Raw genomic sequence first — 23,574 nt, forward strand, 5'->3', positions numbered from 1 at the left:
AGAACAAAGGACAAGTACGAGTAGCGCTGTGACTAATGACGCAGCTGGGTCAACGCCAAAAGGAAGCCCAGAGGCTCATGTGCACAGATGCAAAAGGAGAGTCTGGAGTTATACGACGCACACAGTAGGAACATGCAATGAAATCAGAGACATTATCAGAGGAGAATGCAAAAAGGCAATACCTCTAGTTAAAAAGAGAGAAAGACCTCAACGGATGACTGAAGAAACTCTTAAAATGGTTAAAGAGAGAAGGAAGGCAAAAGCTAAAGGAGATAGAAACACAGTCAGAACCGTAAATGTAACAATACAGCGTCTAGTACATAGGGACAAAGGGAACTATTATAATGGTTATTGTATAAGAATTAGAAGAGGACCACAAAAAGGGTAGAACAAGAGCCCTATTCCAAAAGATTAGAGAAATGAAAGGGAAATTTAAACCAAGGGTAGGGATGTTGAATAATCAACAGGGGAACACACTGACCGACCAAGATGAAATAAAAGGAAGATGGAAGCAATACACTGAAGAACTCTATAAAAGAGATGCAAGCGTGACAGATTCATTCATAGAGGAACCATATGATGAAGAACCAGAAATTTTAGAATGTGAAGTGAAAGCTGCTCTTAAAATACTTGGAAGAAACAAATCACCAGGAACAGATGGCATACCAATTGAGTTGCAGCAAGCTACTGAGACTGAATTTTGAAATTTTGAAAAACATTTGTCAACAAATATGGAAAACTAAACAATGGCCTACAGACTGGAAGAGTTCAATATACATCCCAAATCCAAAGAAACGGGATCCCAGGGAATGGAGTAATTATTGAACTATTGCCTTAATATCCCATGCAAGTAAAGTAATGCTCAAGATTCTACAACACAGGCTCTTACCATATATGGAGTGAGAAATTCCAGACATCCAAGCTGAATTTAGAAAGGGAAGAAGCACCAGTGATCATATCGCAAACATATGTTGGATAATGGAACGGCCCAAGAAATTTCAGAAGAAAAATCACCCTGTGCTTTATAGATTACAGCATAGCCTTTGATTACGTAGATCATGAAAAACTATGGAATGCGTTAAAAGAAATGGGGGTGCCACAGCATCTGACTGTTCTGATGCGCAACCTACACTCTGGACAAGAAACTACTGTAAGTACAGAATATGGAGAAACCGATTGATTCCCAATCAGAAAGGATATGAGACAGGGGTGTATTTTATCACTCTGCTTGTTTAATCTATATGCAGAACATATCATACGGTAAGTGGGACTGGACCAAGATGAATTACCAATACTACTATGTATTAAAGTTAGCAGAACTGTGTGATGAAAGAATGTTGGCTCAAGATATCCCTGGGTAAGAGCTGAGCAACACAAGAGAGCTTCAGCTATGGGGTGGTATACAAGTGCAATAAATAAATAAAATAAATAAATAAATAAGAAGAGGCTACATCATGAGTACTGGTTTCAGTCTGATGATGATGGTGATGAATTTGACTGATTACAACTTTGGTGCTCTTTCATGCAGAAGCAACCATTTGGTGAATACAGGTGGGCCCCACATTCCGGCGTTCCGCTAATGCGGCGGTGGGAAATTCCCCCTTTTAAAGCCGATTTTGCAGCATTTCGCGACATTTTCATGCGACGGCCCCATTATAGTCTATGGGTTCCGCTTTATGGCGGGGGCCTGGTCCCTAACCCGCCATATAAGCGGGGCCCTACTGTAGGTTCTTTATCCTTTGAAGAGAACTTGCTATACTTCACTGTCACAGACTCATCCTCAGCCCCTTCTCTTTGCCAGGCTGCCCTCAGCAAACTCCAGCAGCTCTGCTACAGCGGCATTCTTCAGATGATGAACAACTTCTGTGCAATCAGCACCAAGTGACTTGATTTATATAGTGTCTCTACACAGCCTAGGAGGGTCTACTAGCTTAAAAGCACCCTGTCATGTGGAACAGTGGCACCACTGGTGGAAAAGAAAGCACATCATTTCTCTTATGCTCATTTATTCAGAGACCATCAAAAGAACTTCAGAAGCCTGCAGTTGTTTTGTTTTTAAATTCTCAGAGTGAGGCTAAGGGAGTAATATTGTTTTAGCTAACTACCTAAAGCAAACCACAGAAGAATGACTTGGCCAGTACAGTTAGGAAGAAGCTCTTGGCCTTCACACAGGGCTGCTACCTTGCACCAGATGCTCACACAACAGAACAGCATTCTAAAACAAGTGCACTGTGCTAGCCCCACCCCACCATCACAAGTCACACATCATGAGCCAATGCGCATACAGCAGGCTTACCTCTACAGAGATTCCCCCTCCCCTGACCCAGTGCATAGACCAGCAGGCACTACCTCATTCTTCTTCTCACATGACTGTTAATCGTTAATCACGTGAGGGGAAACATCCAAAAAGGGCTAAAATGAACTTGCAGTGGGATAGTAAACTCCAAACTAGATGTGACAGGCAATCTTATCTTTCTCCTGACTTCTTCAAAAAAGCAACCCCAAAAGTAGCCTCATGAGATTCAAGTTTGAGCAGAGGAACTCCTTCTCATGTTCCCCAACCCCCTCATATCCTATTCTTGCACTCAAAATTGGCCCTCCCCTGCTGCTGCTGCTGCTGCTTTTAACACCCAGGCAAGGAAAATATGTAGATTACATGGTAGAAAGATGCAGGCATATTTTTCCTTGACAAAGGGTTAAGCAATCTGTTCGCCTTTGTCATTTTTTCTGCTCAAACTACTCACAGGCTTCTGAGGCTGCTTTCGGTTAAAAAATAAAAATTAGGGAAAAGATGCAAGCAGTTGCGTGTCATGTCTAATTTAGCCCTAAGCCTCACATCTGCTTCAGTCCACTTAACTCTGCTAAAAACAGACTTCTATTAACTCTCAAAAATTCCAGCTTGACAGCATATATAACATAAGTAAGAGCTGGGGAGTTCTCTATTTTAGTTATACCATTCTGTGCCATGATGCCAGCATAACATACTGCAAATAGTTTATCTACCTCATTCCCATGAACACATCATAATGGGCAGAACTAGAGTCAGATGATGCAGACAGCAGTTTACCTCCCCAGCAGCAGTTACCTTTGGAACTTGGAAAATTTAGAAGCCACAGCTTCAAAATATCAGTGCAATCTTCAAGGGTGCTCTGCACTGTAACCCAAAACATCTGGAGGGGAATAAGCTGGTGGAGACTGCTCTAATGGCCTGGGCAAGCAAGCGAGTCTTCACCAGGTGTCAAAAACCCATAAAGAGCTAATACCAAACATGTTTCGGGTGACATTAGTAAGCTAGTTCACTCATGTACTATGATAAAAAAATCAATTCATGCCACAGGTGACAGAACTGAATTTCCTTTTAAACTGTAGTTCAGCCATTTCTCATTGGACTTTCTTTGTTCACCTTGAGCTCAATTCCAGAGTGCCCTGGTAGGTTGCTCTCCTATTGGTTCATGAAAGCTTTTGCCACAATATAAGTTGTTAGATGGGGCAAGACTGAGGGTTTTTTTTGTTGCTACAACAGACTGACATGGCTATCCTTCTGGAAACTAATTTTGTGGTTGTCTTTAGGGTTTTTTTGCCCAATGGGGGGTGCAGTGATGAAATGACACTTTGGAGGCTGTGAACATATCCTCTTCAGCATGGAAGCCCACTAATCATTCTTTTTCACACGGAGGTAGAACTGTAGTCACCCTTAGCAAGACTATTTACCTGTGCATTACGTAGGTACAGTACTTCCCACCACTGCATATGAACTGGGGCTAAACCTAGGATAATCAGTCCACAGTATGACCTGAGGAGCAACTAGTATTTCTTGTTTTTTAATAGCAGCTTTCAAACATATGGCAAGTGACAGTCATTTCATAACTCCCAAAGCAAATGACAGACTAAAGAGAAAAATGAAATTGAAATCTGAGTTTCCACGTTAACAGAGATTTGACTGTAACACGATGACGATGTCGACGACACCACCATCACCAAAAGAACAAAGAAGCCAATGTGGTTTTACAGAAAGCTTAGAAATGACCTGAAAACAACAAAAAAAGGGATACATTCAGGAAGTGGAAGGAAGGTCAGGCCACAAAGGAAGAGTACAGACAGGTAGCACGGAATTGCAGGGATAGTGTCAGGAAGGCTCAAGATGAGAATGAGCTGACGTTAGCGAGAGATGCCAAAAGTGACAAAAAAGCTTTCTTCAGGTACGTGCATAGTAAAAGGCAGAGAAAACAAATGCTGGTACAGCTACTCAATGAGTATTGCAAAATGATAACAGCTAACAAAGAAAAGGCAAAAGTGTTCAATTCCTATTTTGGCTCAGTCTTCTCCCAAAAAAAGGATCTATGACCCTCCTGGGAAATGTGAAGTTGAAGAGGCAGGATTGCAGCTTGAGATTGATTATACAGCCACAGGAGTGACTGTTGTATGTATACTATAGCCAGCGTGGATTTTTCACCTTCCGCAATGTTAAATTGAAAATACCGCTCATGTCATTCTGATGCTTCCCATATGCTCATTTCAAAACAAAACCTTACAAAACTTATAGTCCTGAACTCAGAAACGTTTGTTTAACAACCCTCTACGTTTTCATGGCAATACACAAAACAGTCAAAGAGAATTGAGAGTTCAAAGTGTAAAACAAGAGAAATAAAATCAAGACCCCTCTTGAACTTTTTTCTGTCAGTGGTATCATAATTTGTTGAAATTAATTAAAAATCAGCCATGTTCACATAGTACCTGTTATCCTATTACTGACACTGCCCATACGATGGCCTTCATCTGCTGCAGTTTAAAAGTTTAAAAAATGCATGACTGATTTTTTATTAATTTAAGAACTTTAACATTGAAGTCAATGATAAGCACGGGCATGATCAGTAAAAACCAACTGTCAGTGTTCTAAAAGCTGTTTAGATTGGCTAATTAGGTGGCCACACACGCCAGATATTTATTTCCACTTTAAACAGCCGTGGCTTCCCCCAAAGAATCCTGGGAAGTGTGGTTTGTGGAGGGTACTGAGAGTTGTTAGGAGATTCCTATTCCCCTGACAGAGCTCCATTGGCCAGAGTTGTTTAACAGTCAGCCCCTCTTCTGAGGATTGTAGCTCAGCGAGGGGAATAGGGCATCTCCTAGCAACTCTCAGCACCCTTCACAAACTACGCTTACCAGAATTTGGGGGGGGGAAGCCATGACTGTCTAAAGTGAAATAAAGGTCTGGTGTGGATGTGGCCAGAGACAGCTTTGGTTTAAATTTGGGTGGGAGACTACATGTGCCTGCTGTAGAATAAAAAGGTGGTGGAAACCCTAAAAAACAATGATATTGTTCACAATGTTTTCCTTTTGGAAAGGAAAGGGGCTTTCCCATTGCCCAGTGCCCATCCACCCAACCCCCTCCTTCTCCCCTCCCCCCCGCCACTATCCTTCCTCCCCTACCACTACCCTTCTCTCCCCCTCCCCCCAGGTCAGTTTCACCTATCCTAAGCATGGTTGTACAGGAGCAAATCCTGCTGAACTCAAAAAGCATGTAAACGATCAAGCCTGCCCTCCCCTCCTCCTATTTCCTCCCTCTTGCCCTTTCCCTCCCCCTTCCTTCACCCCTCTTGCCCCTCTTCCTCCTCTCTGCCTTCCCTTCCTCCTTTACTCTCCTCTCTTCTTCTCTCCCCTTCCCCCTTCTCTTCCTCCCCCCCATGGTCAGTTTCACCTACCCTAAGCATGATAGCACAGGAATAAATCCCACTGAACTCAATAAACGTGCAAATGATCAGACCTTTCACCTACATTCTAAAATTTCTGGTTCTTCATCATACGGTACCTCCGTGAATGAATCTGTCATCCTTGCATCTCTTTTATAGAGTTCTTCAGTGTATTGCTTCCATCTTCCTTTTATTTCATCTTGGTCAGTCAGTGTGTTCCCCTGTTGATGATTCAACATCCCTACTCATGGTTTAAATTTCCCTTTCATTTCTCTAATCTTTTGGAATAGGGCTCTTGTTCTTCCCATTTTGTTGTCCCCTTCTATTTCTATACAGTAACTATTGTAACAGTTCTCTTTGTCCCTATGTACTAGACGCTGTATTGTTGCATTTAGGGTTCTGTCCGTGTTTTTATCTCCTTTTGCTTTTGCTTTTGCTTTCCTTCTGTCTTTAAACATTTTAAGAGTTTCTTCAGTCATCCATTGAGGTCTTTCTCTCTTTTTAACTAGAGGTATTGTCTTTTTACATTCTTCCCTGATAATGTCTCTGAGTTCAATCCATAGTTCTTCTGGCTCTCTGTCAACTAAGTTTAAAGCCTCAAATCTGATCCTTATTTGATCTTTACATTCTTCTGGGATGTTATTTTAATTGTATTTTGGCATTATGATCGCTTTGTTCTTCTTCTTTAACTTTACTCTGATTTTCGATATGACCAGTTCATGATCTGTACTGCAGTCTGCTCCTGGTCTTGTTTTTGCAGAAAGTATGGAACTTCTCTATCTTCTGCTACCAATTATATAATCAATTTGATTCCTATATTGACCATCTGGTGATGTCCACGTGTACAGTCGTCTTTTTGGTTGCTCAAAAAATGTGTTTGCAAGAAACAAATGATTGACTTCACAGAATTCAATAAGTTTCTCCTGCTTCATTTCTGTCTCCTAAGCCCCATTTTCTCACAATTCCTAGTTCTTCTCTGTTCCCTACTTTTGCATTCCAATCCCCCATGATTACCATCACATCTTGTTTTGGTGTGTGATCAATTTCCTCCTGTACTTCTGCGTAAAATCCCTCCAATTCTTCTTCTTCTGTGTTTGACGTAAGAGCGTAGACTTGGATGATGGTTATGTTAATAGGTTTCCCATTTAATCTCATTGACTTCACTCGCTCAGACTTTGCGTTATAGCTCCTAATTGCTTTTGCTACATCACTTCTCACTATGAAAGCAACCCCGTTTCTTCTTGATTTCTCATTTCCTGCATAACATATTTTGTAGTTGCCTGATTGAAAATATCCCATTCCCTTCCATTTTAATTCACTCATGCCAAGTATTGTAATGTGTTGGATGTGTAATGTGTTGGATCTGGCAAGATATATTTTAGAACTGGCAGTCTTTTTCACATGAATATTTCTTAAAGTTTCCCAGGTTTCCTTTGCCGTTGTTGCATCACGCACGTGCAGTAATTGAGAATCATCAATAGCAAGAACAATTAACGCCTTTCCCCTCTCATCCAGCCTTCTCCAATCTGCTGGAATTGGCACCACGGCGGGTGGGTCTTCTGCGATAGCTTTCCACAGGTCTTCTTTCACTAGAAAAGCCTGCATTCTCTGTTTCCAAGTGCCATAATTTTTCCCTGTCAGCCTTTTCAAGGGAATCCCGGCCGATAACGTAATAGACATACTTTCATTTTCACAGTTCACCGCCTTTGTAATTAGAGCTTCTCACCTCTGTCCTTCAGTCAGGTTTTTTTTTTCCCATGGCTCTCTCACAGCTTTCAGCTCAGCTTTCGGTTTCTCCGTCTCTCTGCTGTTTTACTCGCTGGTCTGCAATCCTGGCTTTTCTCTGCCGCTTTTCTGCAATCCTCCGCTCCAGGTAATCCTCAGCACCAGGTAATCCTCAGCACCAGGTAACCCTCAGCACCAGGTAACCCTCAGCACCAGGTAACCATCCTCTGCTACCACTTGTTGGATGTTGTATCTGGCGCAAGCAGATGCCCAGGATGCAGAACAGTATAGTGACAGGCTAGATGCCAGTTGAAGCAATGAGCCGGACAAGCAATAAGTTTTAAGAGTTACTTTACTGACAATATATCACAAGCTCTCTCTATACAAACTCCTCGACCCCCACACCGACTGGCCAGATCTGCTAAGTCTTATAGATAAGGCCAGCTGGTTGCCTTGGCTACTTGTCCTTGAGATCTGCACGGACTCTGTGCTTCTTGGCCTTGTAACTCTGCTGTGGAAAAATACATTCAGGCACTCTTTCTTTGCCAACATAATGTTGATGCGTTCCATTTCTTGCTTGACAATTTCTAACTTTCCCTGGTTCATGCTTCTCACATTCCATATTCCTGTTGTGTGCGTCATACAACTCCGGACTCTCCTTTCGCATCTGTGCACATCAGCCTCTAGGCTTCCTTTCGGGGTTGACACAGCTGTGTCATTAGTCACAGCACTACTTGTAGTCCTTTTTTCTTCCCCAGTAGCTCGGTGAATACCTTCTGATCTGGGGGTCTCATCTTCCAGCACTATCTCGTGTTGCATTTTGAATACTATGTTCATAGGGTTTTCACAGTAAGAGGTATTCAGAGGTGGTTTCCCGTTGCCTTCCTCTGAGTTTGGATGCATCTTAGTCTGGTGTCTCAGCGTTGACCATTCCGCCTTGAGTGCCCCTGCTAGGAGTCTAGCCTCTTGGTCTAGGCTCCTGATGGCATTGCTCTCAGCTTCTTCAACACTCTCAAACCGTCTCACCACATTAAGGTGTGCATCCTAAATGGGGGGGGGAGAGCCATTGGAAATGTTAGAATTGAAATTCCAACAACCCATCAACCATGTAGTTGAGTGAACCTGGAACATCTTTACTGAGAGGGACCAGTGAAACCTATTGCTTAGATTCACTAATAGGCAAAAAACCTTGCGGTTTAAGAATGTACCTATAGCCCACAGATATTTCTACCAAACTTTAAAAAGCAGGGAAATTGGGCAGCTCTAGTGAATGCACTAGGGGAGCAGGAGACCTGAGATATTGTACTGCCCTACAAAGTTGTGTAAATGCAAACACAATTTGGGTTGGTCTTTCACAGTCCAATCCACTTGCTGTGTAGCTTGGAAGAATTTGGTAACGCGTGCCTCTGAGCAAGGTTTTTTGCCTATTAGTGAATTTCCCTGCTTTTTAATCCCGGAGGTAAGAAATGGGATCCTGTGCAAGTTTGCTGAGAATGGATTGATCATTTGCATGCTTATGGGGTTAAGTGGGATTTACACACACACACCAGGCAATCATGCTTAGGATAGGTGAAACTGACCACAGGGGATGGGGAAGGGAGGAGGGGGAGGAGGGAGGTGTGGAAAGGCAGAGGGGAGGACTGGGATGGGAGCAGGCAGGAGGGGGAGGGGAGAAGAAGGACAGATGTGGTCGTTTGCATGTTTGTTGAGTTCAGTGGGATTTACTCCCGTGCAGTCATGCTTAGGATAAGTAAAACTGACTGGGGGGGGGGAGGGACGGAGGGCTGGAGTGGGCAAGGAAGGCGGAAGAAAGGGAGAGGAAAGGGGAAGGAGGGAAAAGGCAGGTCTGATCATTTGTATGATTATTGAGTTGAATCGGATATACTCCTATGCAATCATGATTAGGATAGGTAAAACTGACCAGGCTGGGCCTGCCAACCAAGACGTCTTCTGTATCTTTCAAAGTTGGGCAAGGGGAAGGGACAATTCTACCTTGTGGTTTTTCCCATTACAATGTTGCAAGAACACCTGCACTTGGCTGACTTTCTCTTCTCCTAAAGATACAGGATCAGTCTCAGGCCCTGAACCTGGCAACCCTACCTCCCACCCAAATTTAAAACAAAGCTGTCCCTGGCCACATCCACACCAGGCCTCTATTACACTTTGGACAATCATTATTTATTTATCTATTTATTTAGTGTATTTATATATCGCCCCATAGCCGAAGCTCTCTGGGCGGTTTACAATAACTAAAAACATTGAAAACAAATATACAAATTTAAAAACACATCTTTTAAAAACAATTTAAAACAATTTATCATGGCTTCTCTCAAAGCCAATCATGGCTTCTCTCAAAGAATCCAGGGAAGTGTAGTTAGTGAAGGGTGCTGAGAGTTGCTAGGAGACGCCCTGTTCCCCTCACAGACCTTCAATCACAGTGGCTGACTGTTAAACCATTCTCTCAGGGGAATAGGAGTCTCTTAGCACCCTTCACAAACTACATTTTCCAGGATTCTTTGAGGGAAGCCATGACTGTCTCACATGAAATCAAAGTCTGGTGTGGGTGTGGCCCTCTGATTAGGCAAGCCCAGCAGCTGTGAGGCTTTTAGAACTCTGACAGTTGGTTCTTACTGAGCATGCTCCGCGCTATCATTGGGTCCCAGCCAAAATTTATTAAATTAATTAAAAATCAGCCAGGCATTTTTTTAAACTGCAGCAGATGAAGGTCAGAGTATGGGGCAACATCAGTATTAGGATTACAGGTACTCTGTGAACATGGCTGATTTTTCATGAATTTCAACAGATTATAACTCTCAGAGAAAAAAGTCCAAAAGGGCTCTGAGGTTTTTCTCTCTCTTTTTACACTTTGAACTGTCTATTCTCTCTGACTGTTTTGTGTATCACCATGAAAATTGACAGGGTTGTTAAGCAAGCGTTTCTGAGTTCAGGACTATAAGTTATGTAAGGTTTTGTTTTGAAATGAGCTTATGGGAAGCATCAGAATGGCATGGGGGGTATTTTCAATTTAACATTGCAGAATGTGAAAAATCCCCGCTGAATATAGTATACAGCCACTCTCGTGGCTGTATATGTATAATATACAGCCACTCTTGTGGCTGTATAATTAGAATCATGAATCTTAGTTAGCCATGTTGTGATGCTGTCCTCTACAAGATTGCTTCTTTAGGAGGGGGTTTATCCTATGATAATGAAGTAAGGCAATCTTACTATTGGATAATCCTGGCCATGTGCCTGGGACAAGAGGCTATACAAATAGAATTTATTATTACTTAGGTTTATGGTAGTCAGTATAGTTGTTACAATTTCTGTGCTGAACATTGCTTGTGCGGGTGCGTCTGCTGCTTTAGGACTAACGGGTAAAGGCAAGATGGAGGGCCAATGCAGTAGAACAGGGTTCGCTAACCTTTTTAAATCAGCAGACACTTTGTGAGCATTGAGAAAGTGCTGTGGATGCCAGTCAGAAAATGGCTGCCATGGGGACATAGCATACCACAAAATTAAAGAGGATACAGTCATTGCTGCCCTTCTCACTGACACCTTCATGCTTGCTGTGGGAAGTCACCGATGTTCTGCTAGTCCTGATTATGGAGATAATACAGTATTGAGACACGCACACACACACCATGATGCTCTCACTGTTTAATAATGGAGCATTCCCCAATACTAGGAAAAATATATACACTCACTGCCTCTCGTATGCGCTACACACATACAGACCATAAACACATATGTGTATCTCCCTCTCTCTGTCTGTCTCTCACAGACACACACTAACATAGAAATACACACACACATGGACACCATAGTTGAGCACACCCACACTCCTCTTTGGGTAGGGAAGTGCCTTTCAAAAAAAGGCCCCTCCCTCAAAACAGAAAAAAGATGCATGAGGGCCAGCAACCCTGCTTTAGCAATCCCTGCTTTAGAAGAAGTAGATCTTCTTGGAAAGGTTGCATGCTTGAATGCTACTCACATTCAGAACTCCTTGTACATGATACATGAACCTATTAAGGAGAAGAACAGTGTATGAATGTGGCCTCAGAAAGTTGCTCATTGGATAGTCAGGCCGCTCTCAGAACCCTGATTTATTCAAAAGCCTGGAGACAGTAGGATTCAATGTTTACAAGTTCCAAAAGCCAAATGTAAAAAGACCATTCATTTTAAGGATATATGGACTTGCCTCTTCCTGCAAGGCTACTGAATGGTATAGCAAAGCTCAATGTAACCACAAGTTCATATTCATAGTTTCATTTGATTTTAAAATTTGGAAGTGGTTTCAGTGTTTTAAAAGTATTTCTGCTTAAGAATTTTCCACTACTGGAGTTGGTATGTCACAGCAGTAACTCAAAGATAATTTATTTCCTCTATTCAAAATTATGGCCTCCCATTTCTGAGTTGGCCTTGGGTCCTGTCTAGAAAAATGTTAGTTGGTGTGCAAGTGACATTTAGTTGATATGTCTCATTTTCTGCTCTACAATCCCAGCTAAGGAGTAATGCATCTGCAAAGGGTGCATGCCATAAAGGAATTGCATTGCTTTGTTTTTGAAAGATAGTAAATCAATTTAAGAGTACTGTGGCTGCTGCTTAATAAAAATCCTTTATACATTATTACCTGCTACCAGATACTGGAGAAGCCTTCAGTTCAATGGCAGTCATTTAAGCTCTGAAAAGGATCTTTGTCCAAATGGTTGCTCAACATTTGCCTTTTCCATCTTCTTAACTACCTTGCAGCTTCTTCCTCCCCCTTGAAATTTCCTTCATTTTCCCCTTAATTGATCTTCATGGACTGGGGATTCACACATGCACGTTCACCGCTGAATGACTGCAGCTTCATTTTTCACGTGTGAATCTACCATCACAGTTCGAAAATCATAGATGGGATATATTATGTCAAATACAGTGTTTTTCATAACACAGAATACCACATACATTCTGCAAATTGAGTAACAGGTTATTAAGCGACTGAAGATACAAAAGTGAATTAGCCTCATTTATCATTGGTAGAAATCCCTGACTTGAACCTGTTCAGTTGACAAAAACAAGGGAAAATCAGCACGTATGCTTTGGCCAGGTTCACTTGCACCTGATACCCATATGTTTAGCCAGTCCTTTCTCTGTGACTGGGCACACTGCATTTTGTATGTAGATTCTTATTGCATAAGTAATATTTTGAGTGTATCTGCAATACACAGCATTTCTTGTAGCATGACTAGTTCAGCTGACTGAAACAGGATAGCAGACTAAAACATGCGGAGAGAATATTACACCTGCTAGTTCCACCCTCATCTCTTCTACACAGGCTGATGTAGCCGTAAGAGGTGGGGGCATGATCCACGGGCATAATTCTCTTCCCACATACTATTTCTTGCTTTAGTCAGCGAAATAGGGTTTTGTTGCATAAAATCCTATGTACTGCAGATGCACCGATAATATTACTTCAGTAACATTGCAGGGACTTTAGAACATGACATTTGAAATGTACATATGGCCCCTTTTGAGTGGACCTTAACATGGTTTCACTCAACTTTTTATTAAATTTTATCTGGATTGGTATTTTAACTGCTGCAGTTTTGATTGATTTTAATTGTATTTTAACTATTGCCTATTTTATTGTTTTCTTAATCTTGTAATCCATTGGAGAGATTTTAACCTGGAAGGTGGGGTGTAAATGCATTGAATCAATGAATCATATAAATAAGTCTGTTCTGGAGAATTGAGCTCCTTTTCATCTAATCAGTGGGGGGGGGGGCTGTTCACTATAAAATAAGCCGATTTTCCACTACTAATGGACAGTCTTCACATTGATACTATTGTGATCTGTCTCATTGGTTTGTTTTATCCAGTTCTGAATCCATTAATCAACCACACTGAAGGTATCTAAATGATACACTTTTGGACTAATTTCTAGCCTTGATTGTGCAATAGAAAAAATACTGTCAGAAAGGACAGAAGGTGTACAGAACAGATTGGTTGGGGAAATTTTCTTGATGAGCTTGAAATGCTATAGAAAAATAAAATTACAAAGGTTACCATTTTGTCTCAAATAATACATTTTTGGAAGGAGGATGACTTGTTAGTGATATCTCATTAGTGTACCTTGTTCAAGTAAGAATGTAGCTGTGATTGGTCTGTGATGTAAGAGCCTCTCCACTGATTCTAGGTCTTGCTGTTATTCCAAATCCTGTTCTTATCAGCTAGCTGAGGAGTGGGAACTTGTGTTCCTCCAGATGTTGTTGGGCTCCAACACCCAGCAGGTATGGCCAATGTTTCGGGATGATAAGAGTTAGAGTCCAGTGATATCTGGAGGGTCACAGATTCCCCACATTTGAGCTAGCTGATACTTTATGAAATTTGGGCCTGGTCTTTGTTCATGAATGTATAGGAAACACTTTCTTACCTGTTTACTTCGCTTTGAACAAAAATCTAAGAGCTAGGAGTCTAACCTTCCTAGCCTTGCTAAGGTAGCCAAAAATTATAGCCCTCCACTTCCTGTTGGCCTTTCCTTTTAGACAGGGCATTTCAAATCTCCCCCATCCAGTTCATTCGTCCTAAGGGAAGGACAGGTGGGCAGGTTGGTCAGTTAGGGCACCTTCAAGCAGTAGCATCTGACACTCTACCCACTCACCTTTCCTGTTTTGGAGAGGAATAGGAGAAGTGCCATTCTGGCCCTGAATGGCCAAGACTCTCTGCATCTCCCAAATAATCCCTGCCCTTCTTCCCAACCATGGAGGTGGGGAAGTGGCAAAGAAGTGCTGTGCAACTGCTGCAAAGATCTCTGACCACCGTTGAAGCTTCAGTGTTGGAAAGAAGTCTGGGTGCTTGTCATACTTGCCAGAAAGCAGCAATTAGAATTACTGAAGCCTGGTAATAGCCAGTTCAATCATTGGGAAATCTTATGGGTTAAAACTGGTTAGGAATGTAATGAAACTTTAAATGACTAGAGTACCAACACTGTAGTAGCCTAGTCCTGTGGTGTATTGATGGCTTTTTTAAAAAGTGTGTGTCACCAGCTAAGCAAAGGGAAGTCAGTGCTTGACTTTAGCGTTGTTGTTGTTGTTATCTTTATTTATACCCCGCCCTTTTTCCAAACTGGAACTCAAGGCGGCTTCCAGATAAAATACACATAATTAAGAACATACAAAAATCTGCATTAAAATATAATTAAACTATTGAAGTATTAAAACCATTTCACAACATTTAAAATACTGCAAACTCAGTTTCAATAGCCATGCAGATAAAACAATGACAGTACAGCACCCACTTCAAGCCCTGTCCTTAAGACATTCAGGTCCCGGACTTCCCAGGAGGATTGCTCCGCCTGTGACTGCCTCTGAGACGAGCTCCCGTCTCAGAGGAAGCTTTTTCAGTTTTAAAACCAGTCAGAAGAGTTTTTTGACTGGCAAAAACTTTCTCCCAGGCAAGGGAGAAACGAAGAGATCATCCACAAAAGCTTCGTTGTGTTTGTTGGGGACTGGAATTCATTAGGATCGCCTATGAACGAAGGTGTAGCCAGCAGCGTCGAACGGAGCCAGGGATTTCAAGCAAGCTCAAACTGACTAAGCGAGATGTGTTTTTTTTCTTCAAAGAAAAACGGATTTTAACAGGCAAGCATTCTTCTGTCTACTTTTATCATCTAGCCTAAATTGTTACAGTAAAAGAGATTTGTTAAAGAATCAGCAACAAAGAATCCCTGGGTGAGTTATAACTTTCTCTTTTTTACACGGAATTAAGGAGGAAGAAAATCGAAATAGCTTATCTTTGTTTTTATTGCAAAAAGCTGGCATGGAATTGAGCATTATAAAGATACAAACGGATGAGGGGCATCTAATCTGAGGAGGAAAATCTGATTTATATGAACATTTGAGTATTATATGTCTGGGACTATTTTTTCTGGTCTACTTCATTTTGACGAATCTGCTTATTCTTTATGCCACTAACTATTTTGATGCTGGGAACTAAATTTGTTTTGCACTCTTGGTCATATAAGAGATAAGGCAGTTTGTGCTGTCTAGATGATGATGTCAATAGGCTTAGAAGATTAACTCCTTTGTGGCTGGAAAAAGAAATAAATTGCTTTTTGTTTGGGAATAGTGGCTATATTGGAAATTGAAGGGGTTCTTTCTCTTGGTTTTAAGAATGACAATCAAGAAAGTGGCTGAGACCTTGGCTGTACAGAAAGGGGTTCTCTCTCTAGATATGTTCCAGAAAATAGTGGATGAGATTAAGATAACGAAACAAGAACTGAGACAGGACAGACAAGAGATGAAAACTGAATTTGGCAAAATGAAACAGGAGCTGAAAGAAATAGAGGACTTTATGAGAAAGGAGGTAGATGAGATTAAAGATATAACTGGACAAACAACAGAAGATGAAAGAAAAATTAAAGGGAAGGTGCAAGTCCTGGAGATTGGAATAGATATATCAAATGTGGAACTGGAAAAAGATTTGGATTTTATGGCTATGACGGATCCTAAAGACAAAGACTACTGTTTGGAATTCAGCGCTGTCTCTGAAGGAATGGATGAAGATATTAGAGATAAAGTTACCAACGTTTCAAAAAAATTTCTGGACTGGAATGATTTGATGGACTTGAAATAGAGAAAGTTTATAGAATTAATTCTAGATATGTGACAATGGAAAAACTCCCAAGAGATGTGCTAGTGCACTCCGTAAAAAGGAGGATTAGAGATATGACTTTACAACAACATTTCAGTAATACATTCAGAATTGATGGCAAGGAAATATTTGTGATGAAGGAAATTCCTATCAGACTTTTACTATATGACTATGACAGCAAGATCATTATATGTGCGAAGATGGAAGATGGAATTAATACTGATAATGGAAGAATGGCTGTTGAAATTACTGGATTTAGTAGACTTGAAGAGATGGATTAATTGACATGTCTAATTGGAGAAAAATCGATGGATATATTTCTCAAGGACTGGAAACCTCTCTTTGACTTTTTGTGGAAAGATTAAAATGATATGATGTGAATGAGATTTGATGATTAAGTAAGATAACCACTGGAGGAAGGTGATTTTGTAATATATTAAGAGACAGGTTTGTTATATATTATAGACATATAGCTGATCTACGACAAATTGGAAGTCAATATTTTTTATTATATTAGTTATTAATTTGTATTGTATTAGTTATTAATTTGTTTTTTCCCTTTTTGTTTTGTTTTGTTTTTTGAAATTTTGAATAAAAATTAATATTACAAAAAAAAAAAAAGACATTCAGGTCCCAAACCCTGTAGGAAGAGAAAAGTCTTTACCTGCCGACCGAAGGACTGCACAGAGGAGGCTATTCTTACCTCCCTAGGAAGAGAATTCTACAACCTAGGGGCCACCACTGAAAAGGCTCTATCTTGCGTCCCCACCAGTCTAGCTTGTGAAGGTGTTGGGACTGAGAGAAGGGCGTGGATATTTATTTTACTACTAAGCCATTAAATTAAGCAGTGCGGGAAAACTGATCTGAAAAAGAATATTTGAGAGCTTTGTGTGACAATTTCTGACATGGAGCTCTTTCTTTTTCTCCTCCTACAGCAAAAGCCAAATCCAAATGTGGCTCCACCTTCTTTCCCTGTGCAAGTGGAATTCACTGTATCATTGGTCGCTTTCGATGCAATGGTTTTGCGGACTGTCCTGATGGCAGCGATGAAGAAAACTGCAGTAAGTATCTGCCTAAATGCACATAATGAAACATTCATTTTTAAAAAATAAATTAACATGAAGATGTATTACCAATTTCCCAAGCCCAGATTCAGCACAACAATCCCTACCACTTATTGTTTACAAGTATCTGCGTGTGGCTTTGTTAGAGGCAGAACCCTTCAGAGGCAAACTAAGATTTTATAATTGGAAATCTCCCCCCATATAATGTAAATCCCAACACTTCTGTAGAATCCCGAAGGTTATGTAGACAAGTGACTTATCTCTCTTGCAGCTTTGCTTTTAAAATCCACTGTTTTCACATTTATAACACACTTTTCTTTGTAGCTGATTGATTTAAATTTTAAGGCCAGCATAGGGCAGCTCGTGAACAAGTGGAGTTTAAAATTAATATCTCTACAGCTTTTACTTACTTTTTAAGAAAACTATTATATTAAAGTGCATGCTGTTTGTAGTGTTTTTGAAAGTTTTCCATTTATCTTTGTCAGATATTGGCCTTAATGACTGCCCTGCTGTGCAATTCCGTCTTGCTGCCTTTCATACCTCCTCATCCATCTATCTCTGTTATGTTCTTTACCACCACATCCTCTGTGATGCCCTCTGCATCATGTTGTTCCTTAACCCTGTAAAAAAGAAAAGTGTGTTTTATTTAGGCTTACAGAGTCAGTGCAAATATGAAAGAACAAGATGGGTTTTTGCCTGCCTTTTATATCATCAGCAGGACTTCCTGCAGACTTGCTGTCAGAACGGTTGCCATAGTGCTTGATAAAGGTAGAAAAGCCCCAGCTGCTTTTTTTTTTTTTTTTTTTTTTTCAATAATTTTTATTCAGATTTTCATAAAACATACAAGACAAAATCATAAAACATTCAAAGACAAAAAACAAAATCAAAAATAGTTAAACAAAAAGAAAAAAAGAAAAAAAAAACAAAAATAAAAAATAAAGAGTAAAATATTGACTTCCCATTTGTCAAAGATCAAATCAGTTATAAGTCTATAATATATAACAATCCTGTCTCTTAAGTCATATTATAAAATCACTTTCCTCCAGTAGTTATCTTACTTAATCATCAAATCTCATAAACATTACTTTATTCTTTCCACAAAAAGTCAAAGAGAGGTTTCAATTCTTTAAGAAATATATCTATCAATTTTTTTTTCCAGATAAGCATATCGATTAATCCATCTCATTACTAATTATGATAATCTTATTGTCATAACCATAGTCAAAATAAACATTTCAATTAATCCATCACATCACATCAGAATCTGTTAGGTTCAATAATTTCAGTAGCCATTGTTCTATTATCTCTATTAGTTCCATTTTCCATCTTCCATCTTCAGTAGTCTTGTTAAGTCCAGTAATTTCAATATCCAATCTTCCATTATCAGTATTCCATAATAATCTTGCTGTCAAAGCCATAGTCATATAGTAAGAGTCTGATGGGGATTACCTCTATCCCAAATATTTTCTTGCCATCCATTCTGAATAGGTTGCTGAAATACTGCTGTAAAATCATATCTCTGTTCTTTTTTTCAAAATACACTGGGTCATCTCTTAAAAGTTTTTCCATTGTCACATGGCTGCAGTTAATTCCATAGATTTTCTCTATATTGGGCTCCATCACATCATTCCAGTCCAGAAGATTATCCATGCCATTGATAACTTTATCTCTAGAATCTTCATTCATTTCTTCAGAGATAACATTGAGTTCCAAACAATAGATTTTATTTCTAAAGTCCATAGACTCCAAATCTTGTTCCTGTTCCACGTTGGTTCCAATCTCCGGGATCTCCTCTCTCACAGGGACCCCTATTCCAGTCTCCAGGGTCACCTCTCTCACAGGGACCCCTGTTCCAATCTCCGGGGTCTCCTCTCTCACAGGGACCCCTTCCAGGGTCACCTCTCTCACAGGGACCCTTATATCTTTAATCTCCTGCTTCATTTTACTCAATTCAATTTTCATTATCTCAATCTCATCCATTATTTTCTGAAACATAGTTATTTCCAGATTTTCAGCCACTTTCTTAATTGCCATTTTAAAAGAAAAATATAGGAAAACCACTTCTTATTTCAGCAACAATTGGGTTAATACTCCAAACTTGGTGACATCACAGTATAAACAGAGCAGACAGCCTTATCTCTCCAATAGTTAAGTAAACAAAATGCAGTTCCCAGGATCGAAACAATTAATGGCAATCGTCAAGAAACAGATTCGTCAAAATAAAATAGACCAAAAAGAGAGTAGTCTCAAAACAGTATAATATTTTTCAAAATAAAAATCTGGAATAGAAATCCCTCTTCTGTGTATATCTTTAGAATGCAAATCCAGGACAGCTTTTTTGCAACAAAAACAGAGATAAGCTATTAATTAGTGCGTAGCAGAGAGAAGTTATGGCTCCCCAGTGAGATGTCAAAAACTGATCAATCTGGCAAATCTCTTTTAAACAGCAACAATTTAAGTCAAGTAAAAGAAAAATATAGAAAGAAGGGTGCTTGCCTGTTAGTGCGTTCTCTCTTAGAAGATAAGGTGAACGTTCGCTTTATCAGATAGAGCTTGCTGTTAAAAATCCGTCCCACCTTCGTCGGCTGGACCTCGTCCCATAAATTAATGAGATCTGGTCGTCCCAACAAAAATAGGCTTTGAGGTTAATCTCTTCGTTTCTCCCTACCCGGGAGAAGTTTAATCAGTCAAAAAAAAAAAGAAAAAACTGACTGATATATCTGAATAAGCTTCTTTTGAGGCAGGAGCCCGTCTCAAAAGCAGGCACAGGCTAAGTCACCCTTCCCGGAAGTGAGAAAAGCCCCAGCTGCTGATGCCTAGTGGTGCTTGGCAGTAAAAAGGATGTAATTTGCCCCATGCAATGGAGCAGCACTAAGATTGTGGCATCTAAATTCTAATCAAAAATTGTTAAAATCTCTTTGGGGCTTTGTGGTGTTCTCTGTATTAGTCACTTTTGATAAAAAGTATTTCTGTGTGAAAATAGTTGAAAAATGGGGTGGGAGACAGATACAGAACCAAGACTTCCTGTTATTTGTAAAACGATCCCAGGGAGAAAAAGTGCTCTGAATCTTTAAGCTGAAGTTACCTGCATATGACATGGATTTTTAGCTGCTACCTTTCTTTTTCTCCTCTGTGGTTGCAGGTGTTTCAAGTGCATCTTCCTTTCTACAACTCTTGTGAAAGCACTCTTTTTATAGATGGCTGAATAGATCTTATGGTACTGTGAACAAAATAGCGCAGCATTACAGCTGTAAGGAAACATTATGTTTGATAGTTATTGGTAAGAGTAGGTAAATGTTGTTATTATGTGCCTCCAAGTCGACTACGACTTATGGCGACCCTATGAATCAGCGACCTCCAAGAGCATCTGTCATGAACCACCCTGTTCAGATCTTGTAAGTTCAGGTCTGTGGCTTCCTTTATGGAATCAATCCATCTCTTGTTTGGCCTTCCTCTTTTTCTACTCCCTTCTGTTTTTCCCAGCATTATCTTTTCTAATGAATCAGGTCTTCTCATGATGTGTCCACAGTATGATAACCTCAGTTTCATCATTTTAGATTCTAGTGATAGTTCTGGTTTACCTCTGAATATCTCTTACCATGAAAACCCTATGAACAGAGTAGGTAAATAACTTTATTTACTTACCACAGTCTCATCAAATATCAGGGCAGTGTACAACAGTTTATAAACAATAAAACACAAAAAACCATTCAAAATGTATGAGATGGTGATTCAGCCATGCATTTTAAACAGCTGCATAGTCATGTTGGCATAAAGTCTTCATCAAAAGTAAGGATGCTTGCTGAATCTGTGCTGGAAGAATGTTTCACAGCATAGGACTGGTGACACTAAATGCTCAACTTCTAGTTAGGCCTCTGAAGAATGGGGGACAGCTAACAGCACTTCTCCAGAAGATCTTGGTGATAAAGCTGGGATGCAAGAGCTCAGGTGGTCCTTAAGTTATCCTGGACCCTAAGTTGTTTGTATATCAACACAAAATCCGTGAACCTGGCCCAGTAGCATATGGGTTGCCAGTGCAGACATCTTAGCAGAGGTGTTGCATGCTGTTGGGCATCTGACCCCATCACCCATATAGTCTCTGTATTCTACACTAGCTGGAGCTTCAGGACCATGCCGCACATAGAGTGAATTACAATAATCCAGTCTCAAGGTTATCAGTGCTTGGACTATAGTGGCAGGTTATCCTGATATGGCCACAGCTGGCATACCAGCACTCCTAGCTACCAAGGTCACTTGGGCCTCTAATGAAAAATATGTATCCAGGAGTATCTCCAAGCTATGTACCTGCTCCTCTAGAGAGAGGGCAGCCGTGTTCCAGACTAGGCCACTAGCCTATCTTCTGGACACAGTAGCCATCTACCCACAGTGCCTCCATTTCCTAGGAGTCAAATTCAGTTTATTGGTTCGCATCTTGTCCACCACTGCATTAAGGCGCAGAGCTTGCACTGCCTTTTCTCATTCAGATGTTATGGCAAAATAGTGCTGTGTCATCAGCATACTGATGGCACTGTGCTTCAAAACTCCTAATGACTGCTCCGAGTGGCTTCATATAGATGTTAAGTAGCATTGGAGACAAAGTAGTGCCCTGCAGAACCCCATAGGACAAGTGCCGGGTAGTTTATAAGCACTTCCCCATTGCTACTCTCTGGACTTAACTCTCTGGACAGAACCGCTGTCGTATAGTGGCTTCAGTACTTATCCCACACAGTCAATCCAGGAGGATACCATGCTCAATAGTATCAAAGGCCACTGAGAGACTGAGTAAGAATAACAGGGCTGCATTCCTCCTATTCCTCTTTTGATAAAAGCCTTCCATCAGGACAACCAATGCTGATTTAGTCCCGAAATCAGGCCTAAACCCAGATTGAAGTGGAACCCAATAATCACTGTCATCTAGGAACACTTGCAGTTGCTCAGCCACCACCCTCCAATACCTTTCCCCAAAAAAGTGTATTGGTGATTGTTGGTGGTAGTTGCACATCATTGGGTCCAGGTTGGGCATATCTTCAATATGTTTTGGATGCACACACCTGCTAGAGGAAGCTGGAATGTTGTTTCTCAATGACGTTTAAAGGTAAGGAGAAGGAAAACACATCTGGGAAGAACAGATCTGTCTATTTTTGGTCCTCATCAGTTCCATGTGTGCTCATTCTGAAGGCCATTCTACCCATTTCCTCTCTAATCTGTGAATTTTTTCTTTTGAAAATCCATATGAAAGTTGGGATTTAAATATGTGTTTTGTAACAAAACAATATTTGAATACACATTTTATCTCGATGTACACATTTCTAAATGTATTTTGTTCTACAATATAACTCCATAGTATTTTCCAAACTTAGAGAAGTGTGTAATCCAAAGGTTGGTTAATTGCAGTCTGATCTGTATATTAGTCCAAGAGGCAGAAGAACATCTTGGAACCATGAAGCTCAATAGCTGGCAGCTCCATCTCAACATTTGAGGATATTTGTAATTAATGTTGAAATAAAACTAAGACAATTATACTTTTCAATGAAGTATAATTAACTCCTAAGTAATGAAGTGGGTTTAGGTTTGTTAAGAAAGTATTTTGCTTATATATTCCCCCACCCAATTTTTTTTCAGGAAAAATGTTTTTCTTTTGAATGTTTGGTTAGGCCTCAATCTCTGCCCTGTTTGTTATTTTGTTGACCAATGGATGTCTAGTTTTTGCTGTGGACTTTTGCTCACATTGTCATGCATACGTGAAGTGTGTGCTTAGTGGTTTTATTACAGAATCGCAAGAGCAATAAATTCCCAGTTTCTCTGCTGTGGATTATATGTACCTTGTCTTTAGGTTTTTGTTTGTTCTTAGAGATTCTATACTTGTGCTCTTTAATGGGTCTTTCTATTTGATTCGCTTAAAAATAGCAGAAAACTCCAGAGTCTGAGAGCTGTAAGCCAAGTTGTAATTGTAACCAATAATATTTTTGAAGCAGATTGTGAAACTAAAGGACATTGCAAATCTACTTTTATAAAGCTGTTTAAATTTACACTTGCAGTATTATGCTTCATTTATAAACAACATAGGAAGCCACCATATTCCAGGCCAGACCATTGGTCCATCTAGCTTAGGGCTGTTGACACTGACTGGTACCAGTTCTAGGTTTTCAGACAGAAGGCATTCCCAGTCCTACCTGGAGATGTTGGGGATTGAACCTGGGACCTTCTGCATGCAAAACAGATGTTCTACCACTGAGCTATGGTTCTTCCCCATTTCAAATTCTTCATTGGAAATACCTAATAGACATTCAGAGAAAAGGGGTGTGAGATAAAGATTCTATGAGAGGAATATAAACAACATGTGTGCACTACTGGTAGGTCACTGCTCAGTATAGGAAGCAAGGCCATTTTTTGAAATATTGCTGCATGCTCCAAGATATTCCCATGCAGATGTGAATCCAAGAGTCTTCATAACACCCACT

The 23,574-nt window shown here is 40.3% G+C and overlaps 1 protein-coding gene across 5 annotated transcripts in view; it reads left to right on the forward strand.

Annotated features, from left to right (window-relative positions):
• The window catches only part of LDLRAD3 (low density lipoprotein receptor class A domain containing 3), a 207,977-nt gene that overhangs the window by 78,171 nt on the left and 106,232 nt on the right, over positions 1–23,574 (forward strand). For 4 of the 5 annotated variants that reach the window (XM_061610791.1, XM_061610792.1, XM_061610794.1 and 1 more), the window contains one exon: positions 16,985–17,110. The exons of the other annotated variant lie outside the window; for it this stretch is intronic. In XM_061610791.1, coding sequence (XP_061466775.1) covers positions 16,985–17,110 — 126 coding nt within the window. The remainder of the gene's footprint in view (positions 1–16,984; positions 17,111–23,574) is intronic. 5 annotated transcript variants of the gene reach the window in all.

This window comes from Rhineura floridana, chromosome 2, assembly GCF_030035675.1.
Source record: "Rhineura floridana isolate rRhiFlo1 chromosome 2, rRhiFlo1.hap2, whole genome shotgun sequence".
Taxonomy (NCBI): Eukaryota; Metazoa; Chordata; class Lepidosauria; order Squamata; family Rhineuridae; genus Rhineura; species Rhineura floridana.